This window comes from Anser brachyrhynchus, assembly GCF_964034855.1.
Source record: "Anser brachyrhynchus genome assembly, chromosome: 3".
NCBI classification, from domain to species: Eukaryota; Metazoa; Chordata; class Aves; order Anseriformes; family Anatidae; genus Anser; species Anser brachyrhynchus.
In genome coordinates this window covers 93,936,297-93,951,144 of record NC_137696.1, presented here as the reverse complement: position 1 = coordinate 93,951,144, position 14,848 = coordinate 93,936,297, and the positions used below count along the sequence as shown (strand labels likewise).

The following is a 14,848-nucleotide window of genomic DNA, read 5'->3' as shown; positions in this document are numbered from 1 at the left end:
CTTTTGTTCCTCATGTCTATATACAGAAACTGATTTTCCTCACAAACACCTTTGTGTTGAATCTGTCTGTAAAACAAGAGATATGTGTGAATCTTTTGTGCAATTTTAATGTTGTTTTATCCTCACTGAGAATCAAGTGGAAATGTTCTTTCTTATAACACAGGCATGGCCAGCAGAAATGTTGCACTCCTTCCAAGCCAAGGAAGGAAACATTCTCAGTCTTTGCGTCTATTTAGCAGGAGTCAAATTTATCTTACTTATTCAAAAGTAAAAAAGACAAAAGGGGAGAGGTTTCACTGACTTTTTTTTTTTTACATTCCTATAGAATGAGCAGTGGGGATTATTTAAATATGAAATAGTGAGAGGAAATAGTCTTAATCAGTTAAACAAGATATTTTTTTGACATCTCTAAAATCAAAAGTTATAATAAGCACTGCAGATATGGATTTTGTAGTCCATATATATCTGGCATATCTGGCAGCTGGTCATTTCATCATTCTTGGCTTAAGTTCCTCTGAATGTTCCTGCCTATATATATATACACACATATACATATATATATTTGTATGTGTGTGTGGCCTTTAGATTTGCAGGAACATAGTGTAGCACAAACCCAAGCGATGGTTGGGATGAGAGGTCATTGATAGCACCACAGATGTTATCTCTTAAGGAGTCTCCTGCCTCACTATGAATGGGCACTGTTGTTAAACCTTATACAGCCATATACCATCATAAATGTGTTATTTGAGGTACACATACAATTACTTCAGATCAAACCTTTGTAGTTGATTGTGTATTTCTAAAAACAAACAAACAAACAAACAAAAAACTACCTACTAAAAAATGGTGTCTTGCATTTCAGGGCATCCTTGGTTCAGGATTTGCATTAAAAGTGCAGGAACAGCATCGCCAGAAACACTTTGAGAAAAGAAGGAATCCAGCTGCCAGTCTAATTCAGGTAAATATGAAATCAGTGAAAAGATAATAGTAGGGGATTTAAAGTACATACTGCAGCACGTTGTGATATTTTAATTTGTGGAAATAATGTTTAACAGAATGATTAATTTCATGAAATATGTTTCTTCAGTGATTGCAGTGTGTTTCCATAATTGTGTATAAAGAATTTCCATGTGCAGTTTATGAGTTCTTCCATCCCTGATGAAGAAACTGAGTCAATTGCATTGCTGTAGTTGATGAATTAGAATTGATCCCTGGAGAACACAACTGACAGAACAGCACTCTTATCTATATTAAGCTAGTTTTCACTACTACAGGGATTAGAGTGCTCCAGTGAGTGACATACTTGGTGAAAATGAAGCGCCCTGTCCAGAGAATTGATTTCAATATTAGTCAATTCAAAAGCTAGAAAAGTAGGCACGAGCAATTCCAAAATGTCTGATTTTTTTTAAGTGGTTTCAGCTCCGGTGTTGACATCATGGTGCCAGTCAACGATTTGGAGGTTTTTTTTGAAGCAAAAGCAGCATAATATTTGTTAAGCAGCTTTTTTTTTTTTTCCCTTAACTTACTTAAAAATGAGAAAATCCTCTAAAGAATGTTTTTCCACCAAGCTTTATTCTACTTGATGCATTGGGGGAAAAATAATAATAATAATAATAAGGTGAAATAATCTTCTAACATCCTAGTTTATATTCTTGTGAATCCAAGTGTTTTATGTCTACCACATATGCTCTTTGTTTGTTGTTTGTTTTCATTCTGAAATAATAAATCCAAATAAAGAAGCTGCTTAGCTGAATACACTAGAGTTCCATGTCAAGTTCAGATTAGATGCCAGGATGTTTTTGAAGCATTCTTAAAGTTCATAAATGCTTTCCATTATTAGTATTCAATGCTTACTAAATGTTAAGTATTTGACACACAATATTTATTAGAATAATTAATAAATATAAATCTGCTCTTTTTGTATCTATTGTACTGTAGAATGAGTGTCTGGTATATTTTCTAAAACATATATTCTAATCTACTTCTACCACGAAATTAAAGTTTGTTTGACAGAGGATAGATATAATAGACTTAGGCTTTGGATATAGCTCTTCTTATTGTTGTAAGACAGTCCAACCGGAATAATTGTAAGACAGTATGCTAAACTAAGAGTAGCCATCTGACATCTCAGAAAGTGACTCTCAGTGGGCAAAATTGTTGTGAAAAGAAGACATTTGTGGCGGGATCTCAGAAGTGAATGTTGTTCAGCATTTTCATGTCCATTTCCACATTCAGCATTTTCAGTCATCTGGAAATTAATATAAAATTGCTGGTGGAGATATTGCCAATAAAGAAATTTGCCAGTATATGGCAGAATAGTAAAAATGAGGGCAGGCACATAGGAATGAACCTGAGTATGATCAGGATGACTTTATAGGCTGGAATGATTCCAACCAAATGACTTTATATATCGAACACAAAACTGTTGATCTAGAAACCATGAATTCAAGGTATTTATATAGGACTCCATCCTAATATTAGAGGCTCTGGAAAGCATGTGAACAAGGGTGAGAAACACAGAGGAAAAAGAGTAGGGGAGAAGGGTCAAGAGGTTCATACAGGTTACCAGTATGTTACTCCTCCAAGGTTAATTATAGTCCTTACATACAGAACAAGAAATGTATTAAGTAGATATGGCTGATATTACCACCATATATAATGCTGCTGGTACTAACATGCTACATATCATCTCAACAACCAGAGTTTGTAAATGAGGCTGCACAATTGGAGAAAACAAAGAAAAAAAAATTGGGGGGCGGGAAGAGCCCTTTTCTGGAGAAAAAGGTTCACGTTTAGAAATGTAGGGTGGATCTCAACTGTATATCATTATCTACTGTAACAGGGCCCATTTTTTTAAATTGTCTATTGTGGATATTGACAGTGAGCTACCATGGAAATCAGTGCTTTAGTTTGTCATAAGAATGTCTATTTTCTGATAAGTAACTGTGTAGAATTAGTCCATGCTAACTTCTCTGTTGCAATAGATACACTGTGTGCTAGAGGCTATACCTGGCTGAAAGATAGCTAAACTATCACAACAGAAGACTGAAATGTATAATATGAACATGCTTTTCTCAATTTGTTTAGCTTATAAGAAGCAAACAGTGTGAATATTATTTGAATATATAAATCCAGAGAGGAAGTGCTGGAAACTACAGGACTATTTAATGTAGCAGACAGAAACATAACAAATTTCTCTGGCTTCAAGCCAAAACCAAAGAGTTTCAAATTTAAAATAATGCAGATTTTTGACAATGAGAAGGATCAAGCAGTGGAACAATTTACAAAGTAAGTGATAGCCTCTTCATCTGCAGATGAATTCTAGATGCATTTGTGGGAGATGTGCAGGAAAACACGGGGTATTAGATGCTATACAAGAATACCTGGATGACATTTAATGGTTGACAATATACAGGAAGCACAGATACTCAGCTAGTACAGATTAATATAGTTATGCTGACATCAGGGAAGCTGTACCAGTTTGTAGAACTAAGGATCTGTCTTACTATCCACATGCAGTTATAAATCTAAATGGTGAATACATTTTCAATGCTATGCTTTGGTCACTCACCTTTGAAATGAATCATTTCATAGTTTTAAACATTTAGCAATGTTTCAAACCACAGAGAATATTTCACTTATCGTCTAAATGCTTTCAGTCTGGTTTTCATTATCATTTACAAAATGTACTATGACACTTTCTTTACCTCAGACTGCAAGTTTGTGTGGGTTTCCCCTATGGAATTGTCACAAATAAATCACTGCGATGCTTTTTTTGAGCACCTTTATGTGCTGAATATTTTCTGGTATTTCCACGAAGCTAGTAACTCTTACCATACCACACTGTGATTCACAAGAGCTTTGGTAGATATTTACTAGTAATTACTTACTCACCCTAATGTAGACATCCCAATCAGAACAAAATCCACTCTCCGTAATCAGTGCGGTGGCATTGTCACTTCATGTTCTTGGTTCCTTTGTGCTTTTCTATTGTTTCCCCATACCAGGCTTCTTGGCGGTTTTATTCTACCGACGCCAGCCGAACAAACCTGACAGCCACCTGGCGATATTATGAAAGTATTCTTCCTCCCCTCAGGCATGTATCAGTGCTATGAATGATAAAAGAAAGCCATGACTTGTATTGGTTACTAATCTGCTTTTCAATTTTTTGTTTCATCCCCTGCTCCCTCTTGCCTTGTTTTTCTTTTTTATCATATATCCTGCACGTAGTGTGTATGGCGTAGTTATGCGGCTGATGAGAAATCGGTTTCCATTGCTACCTGGAAGCCTCATTTGAAGGCCTTGCATACCTGCAGCCCTACAAAGTAGGTACAAATATGGCAGTTGGTGCTGTTCTTGATGTCTGTTCAAGCTTATAGAGAATTACTATTTGTCTGTTTTGTCTTGTTTTGTCTTCTTAAGTCCTCTCACCAAAAGTTTCAACTAACAAACCAGACCAATATTGTTTAGGAGCCTGGTACAGTGGGACAAATCACTTCCATTTATCTAAGAATTAACACTGAGCACAGGCATTAGAAACGTTTTACCCCAAAAAAAATTAGTATAGAGAGGTTAGTGTTTCACTCCTATTCCTACCAGCTGTGCATTAATATACTCATTAATAATCACAGTCCCGTTTTGAAGTTACACAGATTCCTTCTAAGTGCTCTCGGTAAAGTTATATTCTTATTTGTAATAGATCTATAGAACACACCTATTGGATAATGCTACACATTGACTAAGCAAAAATATCTCCCTATAGTCTTTTAATCCTGAACCAAATCCTGGTATAAATTCACGTGACTCCATGTAAAACACGAGTTTTCTCCAGGTGAAGATCAGGTCTGAAAGGCTATGCCTGACCTGTGGGACCAGGGAACACCCCTCAGTCCCAGCTGTACATGCTGATAGCACTGCAAATGAACATTTGGGTGCCAACCAACAGCTCTCTCCCTCTCTGCTCTCCTCCAGACTCTTGTTTTTATGGGGCAGAAACACCGATGGCACTTCAGCTAAATTTGGTTGATCAAGGACCTGGATTTGGGGAGGGCAATGGAAGTAACACCTTCCTCTTGCTCTAGAATGGCTTTGTGCAACCAAAAGCAGGCTCACTGGGAAGCTCAACCCCTAATGACTTGTCCTTGGCATAAACCTCTGTTTTGGTCACAGCAAGCAACAACCATTTGAGCAAATATACATATGAATACAATTTTTCCTTTAACCAATGCAACTTGCCCAGTTTCAACTTATGTCTAATGAAGAAAATATTAATACAGATCTTGTTCCTTGAGTTAAAAAGTATTTTCACACTCTTTGATTAGCCTGTGCTTCTATAAAAGACTATAGGTATAGAACACATCTCTAAAGGAACACAGCTTTATGGCATTTTGCAGATGAGTGCACTGGGGAATTTCCTGCTTTTTGTCATAACTTCTGCTATATTCAGTATCTCCTTAGGGGAAATTATATCCTCAGATATACACCCAGTCAGTGGAAGGTAACTAAAAACTCCTGATGTCACAGAATCCTGATGTTCTGCAAACAGAAAATACTCAATGTAGCACTGGCCATCCAAGACCCTTCAGTAGTTCAATTAAAGATTTACCAGAAGGTAGTAAGGTAACTGATAGGGCACAAATAAGGAAGTAAACGATACTCAATAAAGATCAAAAAGGAATGAAATACGAGCCTTATGGGAAAGCTCTGATAAGCGTCCTAACTGTTGTTATTGCAGACAGTGCAAGAGAATTAGTGGTTTCTCCCAAAGCTGGGTGATGAACATCCACATGACAGTAAAAAGGTAATTCTGTGCCAAAAAGCTCAGCCAAAAAGAGGTTTGGCTGAGTACCCAAAGCTGATCTTTGAATTTCAAAGAGTTGACAAGAACAGAGCCATAAGTAATCCATTACCATAACCATAATTCCAAAATGCTTCAAACTAAAAGGAGCTTTTAGATTAAAAGTTACATGGAATATTGATTTTAATAAATCTGTAAATTTTTTTGACATATACAAACAGATTGAAGGCAGCATTGATATAATCGAATGGATATAAAAAATACATAAATAATGAAGTTGTATCCAACCTAAAATATTCTAAAATATGACTGTCCCTCAAAAGTGCATCTAATTGTAATTTTAAGTGAGCCTATTGCTGTGATATCCTAAAATTAAACCTTTTTATTTACCAGAGATAACTTTATCTAATAAGAGCCTACAGCTTTCTGTTATATATGTGTCAGCAATGCATTTTGCCTAAGTGCTTTGCCAACTCAGTCTGCAGTGGTATGTACTAAGCATGTTATGCATGTTTTAAAACAACTGAAAAGTTTATTTTTTTCAGAAGCATTGTAGTTATGAGTCTTGCTTGAATGTCTTTGTGGTTGCAATGTAACGTGTGTATTGTACACTAATTCACACATCCATTTACGTTTAGCATATATCTAACATCATCTGTAACTGAGTAATCTGATTACTATCTGCATAACAAATATGTTTTTCCCTCCCACTCCCTGACCTGAAGAAAAGAACAAGGGGAAGCTTCTAGCAGGTTTGTAGTTTCTTTTATTTCTTTTATCTTTGAAATCTCTGCTTCTTAAAGGCTTCTCTGCACAGTAGGTTCAATAAACTGTAACTGCTGATAATAGTTACAAATTGCAATTGTATTTAACTTGGTTCGATAGAGCAATGATGCTGAAATTCGCTTCTTTGTCCTAGTTCTTGTATGGAAAAAATAGGCAATTTTTTACTTTTCTAAGTACTAAGTACTTGTTGAAGTGTTTTAATGTGGAGGGGGAGCTCAATCGGAGCTGTGTCGGTAGCGAGTGAAGCAGCCCACACAGACCCTGTACCTGGGGAGGAACATGCCCGCTGGCCCCTGCCATAAAGCCGATGCCATTTCCAGAAACCACAGTGCATGTGGTGTAATTTGGCTTCATGGAACGGGGCATCAGCCCTCCATTGCAGAGCGCTGCTGGTTGTCACCCAGCCTGGATGCAGGCTGAGGACTGGCTGCCTGCAGCATGCAGAGCCAGGGCTATCTTCACGTGACAAATAAAGCCCCAGAGATGCACAGTCTGAAGGCAATAAGTGGAAACGCTGCTCTTTTTGCTTACTTAGAGCTTGAATACTTAGGGCCAGGAAAGGACTTGGTGAAGAAGAAATTATGCTGCCTCCAAAACTAGTTAGGGATGGGAGTCAGCAGGTGTTGGGCAGTCAGCACTCCAGTAAAGCACAGTCAGAAGACAGTGGAATTTGCTTCCAAGGTGAAAATGATCAAAAGCCAAGAAAAATGTATCGGTGACACTTGCCCTGAAATGCATCCATCCCTGAGTTGTACTGTGGTTCACAAACTCTTTTTGGTTATTTAATCATCTGTGTGGAGTCTGAGCACTTCAGCACCCAAGATGCAAAAATCAGGTGGAAAGTCTTTGCAGAAATTGCCCATGTCCCATTTTTCAGATTGCTCCTGAAGTGCACGTAACTGCTGTTGGTATCACAGTATCTTGAAGTGACTGGATTTGCTTTGAAATGTCCCCTGGGAGCACTTTACCTACTCTGGCTTTTGCAAGAAAGAGTCACTGTCGGTTCTGTGTCTTTTCACATGTGCTGCCTCTATAGGTTTGCTGGCAATGTATTGATCTCATTAAATTATTACAGCCCGGTCGAAATTTTTGCACTTGCCAGCCATATTTCCTACTCCTTTGACATCAACATTTAGAATTGCTTTCAGTTTTTTTAAAGGTGAGACTGAAGTTGGCAGTGAGTATGTATCTCCAAAACAATGATCTGTGCAGAAGAGAAAGCTTATTCCCAGATGTATCCATGAGCACTTAAGGACATGAATTTACTTACAATAAGTAGAAACTAGATTGAAAAAAAAAAAAGGATGTCAAAGTTACATCACCTCCTCCTTATTAGGGATAACTGTTGTGGTTTAAAAGTTGTCATTGATTTAGCCATATTTTTTCACTTTATTTTCACTGAATAAAGGATGCTTGTCCCTTCAGAAAACCTTAACTCCTATGTGCGCTTCTGCATATTAGTGTATAACAATGAACTTGTTAACTTTTGAGATCCTGGTCTACAGTAAAAACATACAGACCACTCAGTGCCTTTTTAAAAAGGTGTGTTTTGTCCGTGGCTGTTCACTGTTCTTATGCTGATATATTGCTGTATGTTTGTATCACTTAAAATGTGTGTATGTTGTCTTCTGTAGTAAAAATGTAAATGCAAAGTGCTGTGAAGTACTTAGAGAAAACCATCCTCAACTATTTAACTTCTTTCTTACTGCAATGCTGAGTGACTTGCATGGGATGCTATGTGAACTGCTTCTTGTTTCACTCTTTAAATGAAGATGTGTTTGTTCAAGTAGTGCACTGGATTGCTTTCTGAATATGCTCTTTACTCCATTCTAATAACAGTGGAGAAAAACTCTTATTACTTTAGGTAAAAGCTGTTTTTTCTTTCCTACCAAAATGAATTTTATATTTACAGAAATGAATTCTTGCATTTTGTCATGCATAGACCTCCAGCCTTTCATTAGGCAACTAAATGTTGCTGTATGAGTTAAGAGAACTGCGCTTATGAGGCTATAGCTTCATACTGATTTCAAGAAAAATATGTTCAATGCATTATATGTTGTATTTCTTAAAACATTATGCATAAACATTCTAGTTAATTGTTTATCAAAAGTAAGTGTGGACAACTTTCTGGTGTATCTATGTCACAAATTGAGATATTTCTGTAGATCAGTGCTAGAGGTCTACAAGGTATTTAGAAAGCCCATATATGTTAAATTGTCTATTTCTATAAATACACACTGAGCACAAATAGTTTTTATTTCTACTCAGTTATACATTGTGGCTGAAATTCTTCCTATGCAAGGAATGAGGTCAAAACCATTGAAACTTACGGCATCCTGAGAGCATAAAGTCTTAAGCTGTGTGTAGGACATGCATTGTGTCTGCAAAGAATGAATTTCACCTGTCTAGTTTAGGCTTCTTTTAGCTTTGTAAGTAGTGAGCCTGAATACAAATTCCCTACTTAGAAAACTCTCCCTGGTGCAATAAGAAAGAGCTGCGTGCATAGGTGTTTGGGGGTGAAAAAAGTCATCCCTGCTCTGAGAGAAGCATGTAAATTGTACCCTGGAATTCTCTCCATCTACTATCTCATAGCTGTTTCTAAAAGTAGATTTAATGTAAATTATTATCTCTGCATGTGCTGTATTGAAAAGAAATTGCCAGTGATGAAGAATCTTACTAGAGGTGGAAAGCCTAACCCCTCACCTAGCAGTGGAATGCATAGTAACATGGTCCTCTATCTTCCCTCACTCCTAGTAAGCTTTGTAGTAATAAACAGAAGCTCTTCAGGATGTACACCCCTCGGAAACATAGGTATTCAGCATCCTGCCTATTCATATGATGTTTGAGAATGCCAACTAACATCAGGCGCATGATTCATTTATTTTCCCCTCCTTAGAGCTTTAAAGTTCCTTACTTCTCCAAAAGACATTTCCTGAATTATTTTTTTAAGTGCTCGTAATTCCTCTTGCTGCTTGTTGCCTGCAATGACATTAATGGCAATAATAACAGTTCTTTGAAATACATATGGTCGAATAATTGCAGTGTGCAGCACGCCATGATTTGCCAAAGCCCAGTTTCCCTTCTCTGCCTGAGACTTGATCTTTTGGAATGTATCACTCTGTAGAGATCTAGAACAATGTTTGAGTATTTAGATAAAGACATTTCCCCAAGTCCAAGAGGATTTTTACAACCATGGCAGTTGAGTTCTCCATCTAATAATTAGTGGGGAAAAATAAGATATAACATGCTCATCAATATCAATAGTTAAAATGTGTAATAACTATTGGGAAGAATCCCCTTGGACACAGCCTGTGGAAGATGTGCCTGCATCATATACTGGAGGGTGAAGGAATGCATGTGAAATCAACCATCTGCTTCAGTTGAATTCTGTTGAAACTGTGTCTCTTACCAAAAATGGTAATTCCTAAATGGATGGAACTTATGGGAACAACAACAACAAAAAAAAAGTACAAACTGATGATAGTAAATGGAGGGGAAAAAAGTTTCTCTTTATCCAACACTGTTTTGGCAAAGTAAAAAACATAAAAACCTTTTTAGTTTTGTTTTGTTTTGTTTGACATTTGAACATTAAGACATTACATCCTTGGAATTCTTGTTATTACTTATTGAAGGTATGAAATATAACACTATGTTTCTTGGATTCAGGCTCCTAGCATAAGACTGGTGGAGAAGTTTTGTACATTTGAACTTCAGGCCTCATTACACTATCTGTTGCACTTGTATTTGTCCAACTTAGCTTAATTTCCATAAAGTCATCTGTATCTTTGTAAGAATCAACATCTGTATTCATTAGAAGTTAACTGCTGAAAGCTGACATGCACTTTTAGTTGCTGTTATTTGTCACGGGTGATAACTTTTGTCAGCTTTAGCTTCTGTTTCAACTTGACATCCGAAGCATTCTTTTTCACCCTCAGACCTTCAGTTTACTTCTGATTAATTTCAATTTCTTCTTATTTCTACTTCCACCAGTCTGCTCAGTATGAAAAGCTGAGAAATTAATCATAAATTTTAACTACTGGAAAGCAGTAGTGCTGCAGGTCTGAGGCTGAAGTGGGGCAGAGGATAAACTTGACCAGAAATGTAGGAAGGAAAATAAGGGAGTGGGACAGGGAGGCAAAGAAATGTTCTGTTACCCGAAAATTATAGTAAGATTGTCAATCAAAACAGACAGAACTGTGAGTACAGGGGAGAAAATCAAGAGTTTGTTGGCATTTATCAGTTAAAACAAAATCTCATGAAGTCTAGTCATTTGGTCCACCACAGTGTTCATTCCCCATGCACTGAAGCTACAGTGACCTCTAGTGTCTCTAAACACCTATTCCTTCATAAATCAATGATGGATAACATTTAAAGAAGAAATAAGAGCTACAAAGTTTTTTGCTATCACAGGGAAGTGAGAGGCTCATTTATGTATTGACAGGAGGAATGAGTGGTAAGATTCTGCAAGTAACCTTTCAGAAAGGAAAAAAAAAAGAAAGAAAAAAAAGAAAAAAATCACTTCCATTTTTTCCAGAGGCTTCAGTAGTAATTAATCTCCACTAAAAGATGCTTCAAAGCTCCAGTGTTATCTATATGAATGTATCCCACAGCTTGCAACCTGCAAGAATAGAGGTCCAAAGAGATACTATTTCCAGGGAAGATTGTAATAGAAAGTTAATACGTATATAAACCAAATGGAATAAACTATCAATCACATAAGGTACAAGAAGTGATGGACAGAGACATGTCTAAAGGAATACAGAGATAACTGGAAATAGCTGTGGCTCTCTACAATCCTTGTCATTTAAGTCTGATACAGGAATCTGTGTAATTTGAAAAAGCATTTACACATCCATTTTCCCAGTTCTTCCTAATGGTTCTTGCCTTTTGGACCAGCATTCAAGTTAGGGAGTACTCACAGAGACGTGAATGTCCCAGGGCATTAACAGGTTTACATTAATTGAAGGGATTTCCTTTGGATATCTTGTAAAAGGAGAGGAGAAAAGGGAAAACAAAATATAACAGGCTAAGTCCTGCAAAAAGTGAAGGATTTTTCGCAGGGCACTGGACAGCACTAATCCAGCCATCAATAAAAACAAGTAAAGGGCTCTAAAGGCTTCAGTGGCCATTGATGCAAGTGCAGAATGCCCAAAGGTACTTGAAAGGGCATAAGATTATCTCCACTCTGTATCTCTAATACTGTTCCCATCACTATTGCAACAGAGAATCAAGAGCCAAGAACTACATAACCCATAAGTGAAGGGACTTTCACTGCGGGAAGAAGCCTGGCTGGGATGCGCCTAAAATGCTCTGATTCAGTTATTTCTACATGATACATTATTTATCTTATTATTTATCTTATTTATCTATAAAGAAGAGCCCCAAGGACAGCAGCTTTTTTCTCCCAGGCTCCACTGGGAGCTCTCCTGGCTCTCACTTCTCTCAGTGATTCTCCACTGCTGCAAGTCATACAATTTACTCCTGTGCTGAATAGGACCCAGTGGCTTTAGGAACATTTCCCACCAGTCTCAAAATAGGAACAGGGATCCAAGAGTGAACAACTGCTATAACCAGTGTCTTTGGAGAAACTCTCAAGATGCAAAACAGTTTCCAAACCAGGCTTCCTTCAGAGGCTGCATTTCTCTTCGTGATGCAGCATTCTCTGCATGGACCCTCGGCATGCCATTACATTGTCATTGCTACAAAGCAGATTTATTTTTTTTTAAGTGTGAGGTCTGCATTTAAAATTAATATTTTCATTCTCAGTGTTGCACTTCTGCAAATGTCTCTAGTACAGATGAAGTGTCTACTGTTCCTTTCACCATTGCTTTGATTTGGAGAACTAAAGATATTCAGGTTAAGTAGCCATTGTGTGTGGTTCAGTTTTTATAAATGAAATAACCTTGTGTACAAATCATTTAAAGGCAACCATTGCTTACATTAGGACAAATTAATTAACATGTGCTTTTTTTCATTTTTCTATTTTAATTTTCAGTTTGCAGCTGCTGAGATTATAAAAAATATGGTCCATGCTGATCTTTTTTATGTCTAGATTATCAATTTTCCTTTCATTTTAATTGGATGCAAGGGGAAGAGAGCTGTCCAGAAAGTTTTTCCTTTTAACATTTGTCAAAAAAATTATAATTTGATTTCATTTTCAATATCAAATACAATTTGAGCCATAAGAAGAGTAAAAAAAAAGCACAGGGGACACATGCATAGAAATAATACCTATAATAAGAAGTCCATTTTGAGTCTGTTGCTCATGTTGGATAGTATGACAATGCAGTAATGTGGCTAATAAATATTTTCCAGCTTATACTTTCATTAAGTTGTACAATGCAAATGATTCCTGAGCTGAAATATAACTCAGCCTTGAAATGTAATTTTTATTGAAAATTAAATTTTAGAAATCACTTCTCTTTCAAATAATAGGTTCTGTGGGACTTTTGTATTGAGCATGCAACCGCATATAGCACTGCAGGTGTGGGTAACAATTTTCAGTGGAAGTAGATGATATTTCCAGCACCATCATGTGTTTATTTCAACAATTGCTTACTTTGGGCAAGGGAAGAAGGAGATTGCGTTCAGAAATTATAGAGAAGGTATTCTTTCAAGTGATTCACCATGCCATATAGAAATATATTTATCTAGTAATCTTCCTATTGATATACTTATTTTTTTAGCATTCTTGAAACTTATTTCATTTGTAGCTTCCTAGCATGTGCTTTTGCCTGCTACAGACTGCATCCTTTCTGCTCTCATTGATGTTTGTATCCAGAATGAAATGCTATGCTGTGCTATGCTATGCATGGACAAAGATATTTGATTATCTCAACATTTCAAGCCACAGAAGTTTATAATTATATTCAATTTCATATAATAACATATTAACACTGTATTTTCAGAGTGCAGTTGGTTAAACATCTAAGAACCACACAGTACATTTTACCATCAGTTAATCAGCTGCAGAATTCATTTCTGTTGAAAACATACCTTACAGGTGTGCTGAAGTGCAAGGAATTTGAGGGTACTAGAAAGAGTTTTAACTTTAAGTACAATTATGATTTGCGAGCAGACAGTCTTCACTCTAGGTACCTTAAAAGCATCCCCCCAAAGTCTATGCCAGTGCAGTAGGACTGTGAGACCATTAACAACATACCCTGAGCAGCTACTGCTTTGCTCACTTCATCTCTCCCCTTGCAAGAACAGGACCGTTGATGAAGATGACCGTTCTCTTGTACAGGTGATTGAACTTAACCTTGTAGATAATGCAAGGTCTCCAAAGCAGGTATAAGACTTCATTTCTATTTTTCCTTTGTGCCTTCTTCTTCAGAAAGCAACAAACAAGAGCAAGAAGGCTAAATAATGAAAAAGCATAAGCGTATAGTTAGGGTGACCTCGGCATGTTCATCATGTGTGTTTGAGCATGAACAAAGGTAATTTGAGCACTGAGAAACTGTACATGTCCCACATTTGGCTGATGTGGGAGGGAAAGTTATAAGCACAGGAAAAAAATCAGCTTACCCTTGGCCACCTATAAGGCCACAGGGCCACCTTTGGTCCAGCAGTCACAACCATGTCTTTGGTCGGTCTGTGATGTCTGTCCTAAAGTGCCTTTAGGTGCCCATAGCACCTGCAGGTAGTGAGCTCCCAGCTTAACCTCCAGCAATGACTAGCAAGTACACAGGGTAACATTACACTTCCATTAATCTGTCATCGCACTTTTTCATGGATGTTTTGTTAATTTTGGTTCTGTCTTGTCCAAGTAAGTGCTTAACAAGGAATTCTGAATAAGAGTGATCACTAACAATGTATATGAAATGTTGGATGTGCCACATCTTGAAAAAGCATGAGTATACTAACCGTATTCTTGCCTGATTTAAAAAAATAAAAAATAAAAAATACATGGCATGCAGTAATAATAGAACACATTTTGTTCTTGTTTATCTGAAGAGATGGTCAGAAACGCACTGAGCTGGGCTGACTAACATGGAAATAAGCCTATTTAAAATGCAAGGAATAAAAAAAAAATACTAGAGATTAATCTATAACGATTGGGTTAAATTTGTTTGATTTGTTGTTGTTGTTAAATTTAATTTCCTGTACAAGGTTATTCTGTACTGTAAGGTAGACCATTACTGATAATGCCTCTATCAAAAACCAATTATTTCAAATCAGTTTCATTCCCAAATGATATATATTCAATGAACATAGAAGTGTATAAGAAACAGATTTATGCTATTAAGAATTTTTTGAAAATAT

The 14,848-nt window shown here is 36.8% G+C and overlaps 1 protein-coding gene across 7 annotated transcripts in view; it reads left to right on the top strand.

The window, feature by feature from the left end:
• Positions 1-14,848, top strand: part of KCNQ5 (potassium voltage-gated channel subfamily Q member 5) — a 292,440-nt gene that overhangs the window by 251,263 nt on the left and 26,329 nt on the right. For all 7 annotated transcript variants that reach the window (XM_080585432.1, XM_080585434.1, XM_080585437.1 and 4 more), the window contains 3 exons: positions 863-958; positions 4,231-4,325; positions 6,523-6,549. In XM_080585432.1, coding sequence (XP_080441558.1) covers positions 863-958; positions 4,231-4,325; positions 6,523-6,549 — 218 coding nt within the window. The remainder of the gene's footprint in view (positions 1-862; positions 959-4,230; positions 4,326-6,522; positions 6,550-14,848) is intronic.